Source organism: Thunnus albacares, chromosome 19 (assembly GCF_914725855.1).
Source record: "Thunnus albacares chromosome 19, fThuAlb1.1, whole genome shotgun sequence".
NCBI classification, from domain to species: Eukaryota; Metazoa; Chordata; class Actinopteri; order Scombriformes; family Scombridae; genus Thunnus; species Thunnus albacares.
Window position 1 is genome coordinate 19,258,067 of NC_058124.1, and position 13,635 is coordinate 19,271,701.

Consider the following 13,635-nt stretch of genomic DNA (forward strand, 5'->3'; position numbering starts at 1 on the left):
GGACAGTGTGCAGTTTGAAACACTGAAGACGCACTGCACCAAAGTTAGCTTGAAGCTAGTTTGCATCTGTAGTCCCCAACAAAAAAAACATACAACAGCACAACAACAAACAGTGCAAAGCAAACAAACAAACAAACAAAACACACGCATACACACACAGAACACACCATACAAAATACAAAATACAAAACCACACACAGCACATAACATACACCCACAATGTCATTTTGAAATAATGTCACACAGCTGATTGGTCTTTAGTACACATAAAAAAATCTTATCAGATGGGGGTCGGTGGTCTAATTTGTGTCAGTTTAAGGCTCCTTCATGTGAAAAAGTTGGCGAACAACTGCTTTGTGTAAGTATTATAACCACGAGGGACTGTTATGAAGTGTCCGAGCTACTGATTTGACGAGCTGGAACCGGATATTACGTCACAAACCGCCGTATGACGTTTGCTTTAAAGCCGGAACAAACAAAAGCGACCAAAAGCAAAGGGACGCTCAGCAGCTGCACAGTGTTTTTCTTCCAAGTATTATTTACGCAATAAACATAAAAGGGAGCGCAGCTTGTTTAAAACAGGATTATTCAAGGGACACTGGACATAAGGTCGTCTGTAACGAAGCTTGGAAAGAAAAAAAAATGGAGATAAAAATGATAGCAAAACATTAGCCAGACATCAGGATTTTTATGTTTGTATTTTATTTTAACAGGTGTCCTTTTTTATTCCGGAAAGATTTAGAGAAAGAGTGTTTATTTTATTTTTATTTTATTTTTTTGTCGCTTTGAGTTATCATGAAGGGCACCCATTCTTCCACCACAAGCCGGAGGAGGGGGAGCAGCAGCGGGGCAGTCAGGCTGCTCTACCCGCTGCTCGGTGCGTGTCTCTGGGCTGCGGTGGTCGGATACAAGCCGGTGATCATTGTGCACGGTCTCTTCGACAGCTCAGGGGATTTTAAAAACTTACTACGCTTTATTAACGAGGTGAGTAGTCGGACTGAAGAGAACCTGGTTCATTGTGGTTGTTTTGATGGGATATTTTTAGAACAACAATGTAAATGATGTTTTCCGGGGGTTGATATGACAGTATTAAACAGTTACTGCGGGCCTTAAAGCTTATATCACCATGTTATCAGCAAACGTGGTCTGACATATCGAAACATGCAATATACAGTGTGTATGTATGCCATATTATTCGGCAGTAAGTATAATAGGAAAATCAGGAGGTTGAAGTACACGATGTACTAGTTTTGTGCATCATCCTGACAACATTACCTTAATCTATAAGTAACATTAAGCACAATATGAGTTAATGTACTATAATAAGTCATTATAGAGTTGTAAAGGTGTAGTTATTTTTATGTTGGTTTAATATAACGAGTAATTTTCAGTGTAAAATTGTTTGAATGCTCTCTTTAACTGTCTTAATCCAAACTGAATTTTTTTTTGGTACATTAAAATTGAAAGTATTTGGTTGTGGGCAGGAAGTTTTATTCAATGAAATTGTCAATCCTTGTAGAGCCTGCAATGATTAGTAGATTTTTCAATTTTCTTTAGTCCTCTGTGATAGTAAACTGAATATCTTTGGGTTTTGGACTTTTGGTCGGGACAAAACAAGATATTTTAGGTTGCATCTTGGGCTTCAGGAAACAATGATGAACATTTTTCACCATTTTCTGACATTTTATAGTCCAAATGACTAATTGATAATGCAAATAATTGTTTGTTGCAGCCCTAAATACTGGCAGTGATAAAGAAGAGTTCACATCGCATATGTTAGGGACAAAGAAATGCACCCTTTCCTGCTTTTCTTCTTCAATTCTCCAAACCCCTCATGCCCATTACAACACACACAAACACACAGCTTCAGACTCCATTGGGAGTAACGTGGTAGATGTGGTGATGTTACGAAAGTGTTTTTTGTGGTGACTGGCAAGGTTGATGAGGTTAAACCAAGATTAGGTTCCTCTTTTTGTGCCTCTCTTGTTTTAGAAAGCTGCACAATGAAACCAGAAAATTGAAATTTTTGGAGAGAGAAAGAAAAAAAAATCAAAAGCGGAAATCCTCGCTCTCTCCGCTTCAGTTAGTCTGTGGTCCTGTCTGCTCGGCAAACAGCTTAATGAATCATAAATATTTAAAACACACCCTGATCAATAAATAGCTAAACATTCCCACTGATATTTGATAACATAGGCATCTGAGTTGATGTTTGGATCAGCCTTGTCGTTTAACTCTGCATGTTGCTGTTTTTACGCTTCATGTAAGCGTTAAACAACCTTTCACGCACTCTGATACTGAAGTGAAACAATCTCCTCCTCTCTCCTGCAGTCTCATCCTGGAACAAACGTGACGGTCCTCGACTTGTTTGACAGAAGTGCCAGCCTGGAGCCCATGTGGAAACAGGTGGAGGGATTCAAAGCAGCTATTTACCCAATAATGCAAAACGCAGCAGACGGAGTCCACTTCATCTGCTACTCTCAAGGTGTGTGCGAGTGAAATAGAGACATAAATGTGGTGTTTACTCAAGATTATAAAACAGTTTCGGTATGTCCTGTAGTTGCAGTGTCATTCTTGCAAAAAAAACTGTAAATGTTTCACTCTTATATTTAAAAGCTGGGACAAAAAAGGGAGTGATTGTTGTTTTATTTGCTCATTTGTAAATTCCCAGCCAGCATTTTGTAATTCAAACCCAAAAATATCTATTGCTTCACTTTGTAAAATACAGTGATAAAAACTGTGTCAGCAGATGAGATTTTTCCTTCCCGATACACATGTATAAGCAATTTTGGCAAGTCATTAGTTACTCTGTGAATAACTTCACACTTCAGATTTATTTAGTATCATTTTAAACTAATTTTAGATGGTTATGCAATACTGAAAATAAAATGTAAGTGTATTTTGAGGCCTTTAGCCTTCACATTGCATAATGAACTGCATGTGTTTGTGTGGGTCACCTATAGGGTTGAAAATTTCTCCTCAAATTTTCTACTTGAAGCATCATTAAGACATATTTTTCCTGCAAAAACAACAAGGAAAAACTCCCAGTTCCCCAAAAAATCCATGATGTAGCCAGTATGTAAAAAGACTGTAGGAAAATATTGTTTGTTTATGTTATTATTACAGGTGGGCTGATTTGCAGGGGGATCCTCTCCACTCTGTCTGACCACAACGTCCACTCCTTCATCTCTCTGTCCTCGCCTCAGGCCGGGCAATACGGAGGTGGGTTCATCTTCAAAAGCATATTAACACATATTAAGGACCGGTTTCCCTTGAGCTTGTTCTTCATGCTGCTCTTGGCCTCTTGTTTCCTTTCAGACACAGATTACTTGAAGTACCTTTTTCCTCAGTTTATGAAGTCCAACCTCTACCACCTCTGCTACACTGGAATAGGACAGAGGATATCTATCTGCAACTACTGGAACGGTGAGACTCCAAGAATAACTTTCTCATGCATGTGGCACACAAAAGGCGTGAAGTGTTAAGTCATAAAATTCAGTTATATTCCCTTGCTTGTGACAATTTTTATAAGAAAGGGTGTGTGTCTCAGATTGCTTAACTACTAAGAAACTTCATAAATAAGCATTTTGACAAACTGGTTGTGTGTACTCTCTCCTCCTCCTCCCCCTCTTCCTCCTCCAGACCCACACCACAGGGACCTGTACGTGAACAGCAGTGATTATTTGGCTCTGCTCAACAGTGAGAGACCAAATCCAAATTCAACAGGTCAGCAAATTCCTTGTGGGTAAAACTCATCCACAAGTTAAACTCGTGTAAATATCAGTGGGTGCACATTTATCTTTATAATGCAACAGCTACTGAGTTTGACCTCATGACTCCTAAAGAGAATTACCAGTAAGTAGGAAAATATTGTTTTGCATAAGAATAATCCATAAATAACAACAACCTGCAGGTGCTTCAAGTAAATTGTGTAGGGATTTTGTCCTGAAAAGGTCACAGAGTGCTGTTGTGCATATTGCGCCAATCACAGTATAACAAAAGATGACACAAATTATTTAATGTCATTTCATAATTGTATAAGAAATGCTTTATTAACCTCCTTTATTTAAATTTGTTTATAACAGATTTTTATATCAATTAGTGCATATTTACACAATACATTTTCACCTCATGCAGCTGTTAACACTACATTAAGTATTTCATTCCATAAAAGGCTTTAAATTGATTTTGGAAGAATGACGCTACCTGCAATTCATCAGACGTTATTTGAAAAACGAAATAGTTTAACTATTAAACTAGCAGTTGTAGAAAGATGATTGCTACAAACTTCATTTTTTCATTTAAATTGGTGGATATTTCATGTTCATATGGAGTATATATTCAGTGTGTTTTACCTCTAAATTCCAGAGTGGAAGAAAAACTTCCTCAAAATCCAAAAGCTGGTGTTGATCGGAGGCCCAGACGACGGAGTCATCACTCCCTGGCAGTCGAGGTGAGTTCATTGTCTGTCGAGTTCCTCTTCTCATAAATATGTTTGTGCTTATGGTCTTTTAACCTCATCTACAGTAATGATTTTATAAATAATCTTTCTCATAGATGAATCATTTTTACTGTAATCTCTGACACATTGTTTGGGGGAAAAAAAGCAATCAGCACAAGAAAGTGAGAGTGTTGTGCTTTAAAATGTATTAAAATGTTTCTACCATATATGTGTTAACCTCCATTAATACACAGCTGCTTTATGAGGCACAGCATGAAACTGATCCCAGCTCCAAAATGAACAACCAGGGTCAATTAATACAGTTGAATATTACTCCTAGCACCTATGAAAGCCTTTTGAAACACCTTGATTGTTTACATTACAGTCTTTTCTCTGCTGGAAGATCATCTGCATCGCTTTGATTCATACATGTTGATTGAACTACAAGGCAGCAACAGTTTTTTCTTGTTATACTTTATACTACTTTAATCTGGTTTCTACAAAGTCTCAGATGTCACAGAGAACTCTCTGTTCTCCGTTCACGCTCTGTTTACTCTGCTTTTCTACATTTGCCTCTTTTGCCTGTTGATGATCAGATGACTCTCATGTGACGCTCTCACACGTTCTCTTTCTGTCTGTCTTGTGCTGTTTAGTCAGTTTGGATTTTATGACAACAACGAGACCGTCGTTGAGATGCAGAACCAAGATGTGAGTGCAAATCACATTACAGACACATATATTCATTCATTATTCATCATTATTCTGATTTATGGCCCCATTTTCTTGTCACTTAAAGTGTCTCATATACAGATAAAACCCTAATTTGATTCAATATACTTTTGTTTACACATATATGCTTCTCCATTAGTCAGATCACAAATCTGACTGCAATTGGTAACAGCTAAAAATCACCAGAAGAAGAAGAATTTGGGCACTTTAGCAGTTACGTTACAACAATAACAGTTTAGCAGGTAACCAACAATTGTGTAAAAACAACACAAACACATGATGGACTACTGGTGAGATAAAAAATTGGTCTTCATGGTTCTCACTCATGCCACTACCTCACCCACACAGATCAACGGTTGCTCTGATCTGGGATCTTATTGAATGAGACAGACAGAAAGACGTCAGATTTCAGCTGCTGTAGGTGTAGGTTGTAGGTAGCAGCTACTTCCACGTTACAGTTGGGGATAGAAAACATTTGTTTGTTTTTTTTTAACAAACTTGGCAAAAATGTGGTTTTAAGCAGTCTGTAATGCTTGGATTATTCTCAGCTTGTTTGAGAATCCGTTCAAGACACATGAAGTAGCTGAGTGTAAATGGGATATATAAATCTTAACTTATAAATACATACAGTAAAATACATTCAGTTGGAAAATGTGAAAATGATAATAAAGTAGGGCTGGAACTAAAGATTATTTTCACTTTTTGATTTAATCTGCCAATGATTTTTTCGATTAATGTATAAAATGTCAGAAAAGAGTGAAAAGGAGTCCTCAGATGTGTTTTTGCATCTGACCAACAGTCCAAAACCCAAAAATACTCAGTTTATGATCTTGTATGATAAAGAAAAGCATTAAATCCTCACATTCGAGAAGTTGAAAACAGAAAAGTTTCTGCATTTTTTTCTTAAAAAGTGAGTAAAACAATTAATCGATCATCAAAATAGTTGGAGATTAATTTTCTGTCAATCAACTAATCGTTGTAGATGAACTTTGCACTGACTCTAAATTCTTTTCTCCTTAATGCAGCTCTACTTAAGGGATGTTTTTGGCCTGAAGACACTGGCGGCTCGGGGGGATCTGATCTTGTGTTCTGTTCCCGGCGTTGTACACGTCCTTTGGCACTCGAATGAGACTGTGTTCCACTTGTGCATGGAAAAGTGGCTGGTGTAGAACACAACTCTTATACAGCACACACACACACACACACACACACACACACACACACACACACACACACACACACAGCATCAGATCAGCAGTCAGATAAGCTCCTCATAACATATGAAACTCTGCCTCTACAACCACTGTAACGTTTACTCACAAACATTTCTGGATCTACTCTTGAGAGGGTAATCTCATTTTTTGGATTACGACTCCTAGAAATCAAACGGCAATCAAACAGTATTGCCAGTATTTTGAGGCAAGTTTTCCTTGTACTGTCTGTTGACTGGGTTTGTTTCTGTAAGTATCTTTTCTGTGTTATGCGCGCATGTTAATTACTGGGTTACTTGTCAATATGTATTTCAAACCACTGTAGCTGCTGCTGGAAAAATCCAACCCATAACTGTGTGAGCTGAAGGATTTTTTTCCTCAGAAACGACATACAGTACGAGGCACAAACCGTCAAAAGCATCAAATTTTAACACTTTAAGAGACTTGGTATAAGTTTAACCACTGTTATGTAATTACAGAAAACAGAGAGGGAACAGAAAAGTAAATCAGACATTAAAGGGGACATATTATGCAAATTCCCAGGTTTATATTTATATTCTGGGGCTCTACTGGAATATCTTTGCATTTACATTTAAAAAAAAACCCTTATTTAACTCATACCGTCCCTTTATACAGCCTCTCAGTGGGCATGTGTGACATCAGCTCATCAGCAAGGTAGAAAAAATGTCCCAAATGAAGCTTTCAGAGCAGATTGAAGCCCTGGCTTTTGACTTGCAAGGAGCGTTTCTACATATGTTAACCTCAAGTTTTGAAACTTTGACCATTTTTTACATAGATATCCGACATCATAGCAGTACATAAATAACAGAAAATCAGAAAAAGGATAATATGTCCCCTTTAAAGGAGCATTCCAGAAATTTAGTAATGCAATTCAATGACGTTTGGGGACTTGCTAGAGACAAAATTAAGTTAGAGGCTGTCCGTCCACTGAAATTTACAAGCTCCCGGTTCGACCTGCAAGTTGTTGCTGCTTTTTGTCCTGCACTTGTACCCCTCTGGGGTCGGATATGCACATTATCCATCTTTCTTGACTTGCTGGGGACATATTAAAAACAGAACAGTTAAAAATCGATGCTGCAAAGGGTGAGAGGTCGAGATATCCTGACTTTTGTTGCCAAGTTTGGTTGCAGTTTCCATAATGCAACTCAGTAGCACCTTTTATTATCCTTCTTATCCTGCTTGGTAAACACACGCCTCTCTCAGAGTCCTCGCCTCCAGATTTTTGTTTAAAATTTGAAGCCTCAACCTCAAGCTGTGGTTACCCCCTGATGACATCACCAGGGTTATTTTCTCAGACCTCTCCTTCAGAGCTTTCCAGAGCACATGAAGAGATCCGTTACCTGTGAAAACTCAGTGTAATGCCCCTTTCATTTACACAAAACATCTTAGTTTATTACCTTGAAAGAGTTAAGCCCATTTACATACAGTATATCCATGTGTGTGTCTGTGTGCGTTTCGGTCACACATACCTCAAAACACCACACAACACGACAGTGCCTGAGCGACGTTCTGTCATCTAGTCTACATGTACAGACTCACTGCCCTGCTCATCTTTTGATGCAGTAATTTATATCTTTTTATCCTTCCCTTTTTTAAATCCTAGGAATCATATTTTCCTGTGTTTCTATTTTGTTTTTAGTGTGTACATGTGATCATGAATATCATGTTTATTGTCATTATCATGCAGTGCTTTGGAGCCATAGTCGCTTTAGTAGATTAAGCCTTAAACTTTCCCTATAAGCCTCAGTGTTTCATGTCCCATACCGAAGTGCTATGACACGCTGCCTTTAGTGACGGTGCTAAAAATGAAGATGGAGGGGTGGTGAAGAATGGCCGGAGAGTGGCAGCGCTATATTAGTGTTTACTTGTCCACCAAACTATCGTACGTGGCACTCTTTACCTCCCATCGCATTTAGATATCTCAGGCGTTTTAGCAACATTTATGTTCGTGTGTCTCTGTTGTAAAAAAGGGATCGGTTTTCTCTTTAAAGTAACTGTTTGCATTTTGTTGGATGTTAATGGATGCCTGTTTCAGAAAAGAAGAAGAAATGAAATATCTATTGTGTGATGAAACAAGAAGTGAATATGTAACTATTTGAATCGGCAAAGTATGCGTTGCACAATATTTTTGCCTGATGAGGGAAAAGACGAAAATGATAAAGATGGAATGATATTATTCAACAGTTTTAAAGCTGTTAAATATTCAGTATTATTTTAATATTGTTACGGTCCTTGTATCATGTATGCTAGTACAAATTAATTGACCTAACTGCCCAAATTGTGGATTTAAGGGATGTCCTCCTCTGTTCTTTTTTGTTTTGTTTTGTTTGTTTGTTTGCTTTACAAACAGTAAATGTGGATATGGACACTTTTTTAAAAACTCGTACAGAAACTGAACTATTTTGACAGTGTCCCACAATTTGTATAGTATGTGATCCGCCAATAAAAAAGGTGTCAAATGTCAATTCCTCAATAAATGACAGTTTTGAACATCTTTTTTGAGTAATACGAGTATTATTTATCTTATTTGCACAAATATGTACAGTATATTTTTGTTGTAAATTTGTGTTGTTGTATATGTTATTATTGATACTTATTTAATTGGAGTGTTTTTGTAAAGTTTAATTTCCAGCATTAAAACGTCCCACTCAGTCTTAGTGCATAAAATTAAGAGATAAAAATGTTACAAATTACTATTTGACAGTATATCGTTATCTGATATTTCTTTGGTATCGACCTCAAAGATCCAGTATCAGTCGAGTTCTACTGATGTGTGTCATGAATATATTATAGGATGTAGAACTGCAGCTAACAATTATTTTCATTGTAGATTAATCTGTTGATTATATTCTTGATTAATCGATTAGTTGTTTGGTCTAAAAAAAATGTCAGAAAATGGTGAAACATAAAGCCCATGATGATGTCTTCAAAAGTTTTGTCCCGATCAACAGGACACATTTTTCTTAAAAAATGGACTCCAAGCAATGAATCAATTATCAAATAGTTGCTGATTAATTTCATAGTTGACAACAAATTGATTAATTGACTAATTGTTGCGCTAATAGTTAATAATTAAAATTGTTTTTCGTCCATTAGTATATAATTGATGACATTTTTTAAACCTTCTCCTCCACATGTTCACCCTAGTTTCACTTTGACACTATTGTAAAATTAATTGTGGCCAAAACAAGTGGGTCTGACCCGTTTAGTTAAAAAAAAAAACTACAATTCCATACATGCATTGCGCACCGGAAGAATCCGACAGGTCCACCGGATATGAGAGCGCGGCACCCCAAGAAGGCCCTTTTCCGTCTCTGAGAAGTGTGGAGCAGAACGGCAGACACAAGTGAGTGAAAAAATCACATTTTGCTTGCTTCATATATCACCAAAAAAGATTATTGTGGAAAATTTAGAAGCGGTACCGATCCAGGTGCCCGAGAAATACGAGCAAAACATCTAAGTTTTGCCAAAATGTGGTTTTATTTCCCCTAAATGTGACGAACCAGGACAGCAGCGTTGAGCGCTAGCATGTGGCTACTTTGTTAGCACATGTGGATGCGGCACGTTGATGAGACACCTCGTTAGATTTCACACTTAGTAGCTTAATAGACACATTGCCGCCATCGTTTAATTATTATTACCATATGCTTTATGGTAAAGTAACCAGTCAGTGATAAATAATTGAGAAAGTCGCTTGTATTTGAGCGTTTGTTAGCGGACATGGCTGAAGTTAGCTAACGTCAACTTGAGTGAAGCAGGCTTCGTCTCGGGCCCTGCCTCGAAAGTTTGGCGCTTATCTTTAATTTACTAAGTTTTCACTTGGCATTTAGTCATGTCTGCTGATACGTTATGTGGAAACAATTTACCGCATGACGGCGTTTTTAACGCGATGTCAGATTTGTCTCAATAACTTGCTGCCAACATCGTCTTGTGATACGTGTAAATGGCATAGCTGACGTTAGGTAGTGCTGCTGCAATGCCCACGTTTGGGTTTAAGTAGTTGATCAGAACACACGGTTTTGTTATATAAATGATCCGCTGAACGTTTAATTAGTGTAAATAAAATTTAGAAATAAGCGGGAATACCAGCTGACAGTTTCTCTTGGACCTAACATCACTATGCAGCCTAATCATCAACATTGGAAGATCGACTTATATACTGTGATAGTAATTTTCTTGAACCATCCAGACTTCAGAAAATTGTTAGATGTTATAGAACATCAGGAATCTTATCTCACTTTCATCATCAGAAAATCAAAGTTCTGTGTAAATGAAACAGATGTGCAGAATATAAGTGAGGCGCCTACATGTTGTAATTAAAACATTATTTCCTTATCTTGAGTATAATCCTTTAATTATTTTTTTTTAGTGACTGAGTGGGAGACTGCCCCAGCCGTGGCCGAGACCCCAGAGATCAAGCTCTTTGGCAAGTGGAGCACCGACGATGTTCAGATCAATGACATCTCTCTGCAGGTAAGCTGTATTACAGAGCTGCTGTTGAACTTGTAATAAAGCGAGGCTAGAGTCACGCCTCGACACTGACCTGTTGTCCTGGTGTGCTAGAGTGCTCGCAGATGAAAAACGTCTTTGCTTATTCATTGGCTGCAGTCTTGTCGTGACCCAGTCAATCACCAACTCAGACACACTACCTCCTTGTAGATAACTCTGCAATGCTGCGCTCAACTCTGTAGTCCGTGATGCTTAAACGACCCCTTTTCACCACAGGATTACATTGCTGTGAAAGAGAAGTACGCCAAGTACCTGCCACACTCTGGAGGACGTTATGCCGCCAAGCGTTTCCGTAAGGCCCAGTGCCCCATCGTGGAGCGTCTGACCAACTCCATGATGATGCACGGCCGCAACAACGGCAAGAAGCTGATGACCGTGCGCATTGTCAAGCATGCTTTCGAGATCATCCACCTGCTGACCGGAGAGGTACGTACCACGTTTACAGTATGTGTAGCGTGATTTAGACAACAGCATCCAACCAAGACTGACACTCAGAGGGCAGCAATCCACCATAAACTACAGCAAAGGGTTTCTATGGAACAGGTTTTAGTTTTATTATACACAAGAACTAGTTATACTAAAAAAAAAAGAACCTGTGCCACAGATACAAAATCTTAGGGCTGCAACTAACAATTATTTTATCAATTAATCTGCTGATTGTCTCAATGACGGATAATAGTGAAAATTGTCTTTTGTAATTTTCTGCAGCTCAAGTTGACATCTTCAGATGTCTTTTTTTCTGACCAAAAGTCCAAAACCCCTAAAATATTCGATTTACAATTATATAAAAACACACAAAAGTGGGAAATCTTTGTTTGAGGAGCTCGAACCAGCAGATGTTTGGCATTTCTGCTGAGAGAATGACTGAACTGTATAATCAACTTCATCAACTGTTGCAGCTGTACAAAACTTGTTGTTCCTGCTCTAAAAAAACTTTTTTGCACAGTAAACAGGGTGTACTTGTGGTGCAGACAACTAAAAATTTGCTTCCATTAAAACAACTTAAATAGAAAAATACAAATAAGCTGCTTTAATATGTTGCGCACACAAAAAAAAAATCAAACACAAACTGCAGTCATTTTGCTGTGAATGACACTAATACTCAGTTTTATTAGATTTTTGTAGATCAATCTTAAACTTCTAACTAGCCAAACCACGGGCTCCTGTTTGGGACCCAAAATAAAGCAGAGCACAGTAGTATTAACAGTGAATAACAGGTCTCAGTAGATGCACAGTTCAATTGATATCGATCTTGACATTATGTTACCATGTTTGGTAATGATTGAAATTATTAAAGTCCCTGGAAGCCTGTTTTCTCTCTATAATAGTTGTTTTTGTCTGTGCTCTTCTCACTGATTAGAGTTGAGCTGGACCCAGTTGGAGAAATGTGATGTCATATTTCTGTACACCAATCAAGTTTTAGCAACATTTAACTCAAAACGTGTAATGACTGTTATGGGATTAATGATGTTGCCAGGGGGCACAAGCAGAGCGTTGAGTATTTTTTATAAGTTGAACACTAATAACTAAAGTAGGATGCTTTTTCCAAACTAGCTGTAATTGTTGTTTACTTGGTCAGAAATATTTAATGTTTAGAGAAATAAAGTTTTCAGGGGTTTTAATGTTGTTCCCAATTTTGTCCACAGAATCCCCTCCAGGTCTTGGTGAACGCCATCATCAACAGTGGACCCCGTGAGGACTCCACCCGTATCGGTCGTGCCGGTACCGTCAGGAGGCAGGCTGTGGACGTGTCCCCCCTCCGCAGAGTCAACCAGGTAACATGACGTCACTTTCCATTTACAGTAAAGACGTATAGATGTTTTGCATCTTTTCTTAAATGTGTTGCATGAAATCAAAGTTACCTTGCTGTGGAGAGTAGATGCTTTCACAAATTCAGAATTGATAATAGTCAACATATAATTACACAACTTTGTCATGTAAAAAAAAGTCATAAAGGCTCCACTTATGCATTTAATCAATTGTACAACTTGCATAAATGCTTGACCCTACACCTTTTTATACTCTGAAATTGTTTTTATTAAATGTTTCTGTATCTTTAACTTCAAGCTGAAGTGACTGTTTGATGCATTAAGCGAGGCTAGAGTCACGCCTGGGTATCACCCGTTGTCCTGGTGTGCTAGAGTGCTCGTAGAGAAAATGTCTTTGCTTATTCATTGGCTGTAGTCTGTTGTGGCCCAGTCAATCACCAACTCAGACACATCACACTACTGTACCGCCTTCTGTTCTTCCATTTAAGTTAATTTGTCAGCCAATCTCGCTCACTTATGTCTCTCTCTCTCGTGTCTCGTCTTTCAGGCCATCTGGCTGCTGTGCACAGGAGCAAGAGAAGCTGCTTTCAGGAACATTAAGACCATCGCCGAGTGCCTGGCTGATGAGCTGATCAATGCAGCTAAAGTAACTTTTATTCACTTATAGGATGACTGGTTCTGTTCAATATCTGCTGAGTAACAAACATCAAATTCCCATGACTTCACATCCCAGTGCTTTTTGTGTAGGAAGCTTGAGAATGTGTGCTGCTACTGATGCCAAAGTATTTGTGTATTAAACAATTTTTTTTTCCCTCTTTCAGGGTTCATCTAACTCTTATGCCATCAAGAAGAAAGACGAGTTGGAGAGAGTCGCCAAGTCCAACCGTTAAACATGTTTGCTTTCTAACAAAACAAATAAATTTGACATTAATGTTGATGGTTTTATGAGTGTCTTTTT

At 38.1% G+C, this 13,635-nt stretch overlaps 2 protein-coding genes and 2 non-coding genes across 4 annotated transcripts; all 4 read left to right on the forward strand.

Annotated features, from left to right (window-relative positions):
* Positions 1-408: 408 nt before the first annotated feature.
* ppt2b (palmitoyl-protein thioesterase 2b) lies at positions 409-8,893 on the forward strand. Its single transcript, XM_044336337.1, has 8 exons — positions 409-984; positions 2,329-2,482; positions 3,124-3,219; positions 3,316-3,423; positions 3,640-3,723; positions 4,366-4,450; positions 5,092-5,146; positions 6,193-8,893. The coding sequence occupies exons 1-8, from the start codon at positions 796-798 to the stop codon at positions 6,334-6,336; spliced, it is 915 nt and encodes a 304-aa protein (XP_044192272.1). The 5' UTR covers positions 409-795; the 3' UTR covers positions 6,337-8,893.
* A 740-nt stretch (positions 8,894-9,633) lies between these two features.
* On the forward strand, positions 9,634-13,614 carry rps5 (ribosomal protein S5). Its single transcript, XM_044334930.1, has 6 exons — positions 9,634-9,745; positions 10,769-10,872; positions 11,125-11,334; positions 12,555-12,683; positions 13,225-13,323; positions 13,499-13,614. Coding segments are annotated over exons 1-6 (612 nt in total). The 5' UTR covers positions 9,634-9,744; the 3' UTR covers positions 13,568-13,614.
* Positions 10,912-11,047, forward strand: LOC122970576. Its single transcript, XR_006399256.1, has one exon. It is a non-coding gene; the product is annotated as a small nucleolar RNA SNORA3/SNORA45 family (small nucleolar RNA).
* LOC122970575 lies at positions 13,000-13,131 on the forward strand. The gene has a single exon (XR_006399255.1). It is a non-coding gene; the product is annotated as a small nucleolar RNA SNORA3/SNORA45 family (small nucleolar RNA).
* Positions 13,615-13,635: the final 21 nt, after the last annotated feature.

What these genes read in the sequence shown, in the direction of transcription:
- ppt2b (XM_044336337.1), top strand. Translation starts at nt 796, where the DNA reads ATGAAGGGCACCCATTCTTCCACCACAAGCCGGAGGAGGGGGAGCAGC. An exon ending in TACTACGCTTTATTAACGAG is followed by an intron (nt 985 to 2,328) that starts GTGAGTAGTCGG and finishes TCTCTCCTGCAG; the next exon opens with TCTCATCCTGGAACAAACGT. An exon ending in ATCACTCCCTGGCAGTCGAG is followed by an intron (nt 4,451 to 5,091) that starts GTGAGTTCATTG and finishes TGTGCTGTTTAG; the next exon opens with TCAGTTTGGATTTTATGACA.
- rps5 (XM_044334930.1), top strand. An exon ending in TCCACCTGCTGACCGGAGAG is followed by an intron (nt 11,335 to 12,554) that starts GTACGTACCACG and finishes TTTTGTCCACAG; the next exon opens with AATCCCCTCCAGGTCTTGGT. An exon ending in CCCTCCGCAGAGTCAACCAG is followed by an intron (nt 12,684 to 13,224) that starts GTAACATGACGT and finishes CTCGTCTTTCAG; the next exon opens with GCCATCTGGCTGCTGTGCAC.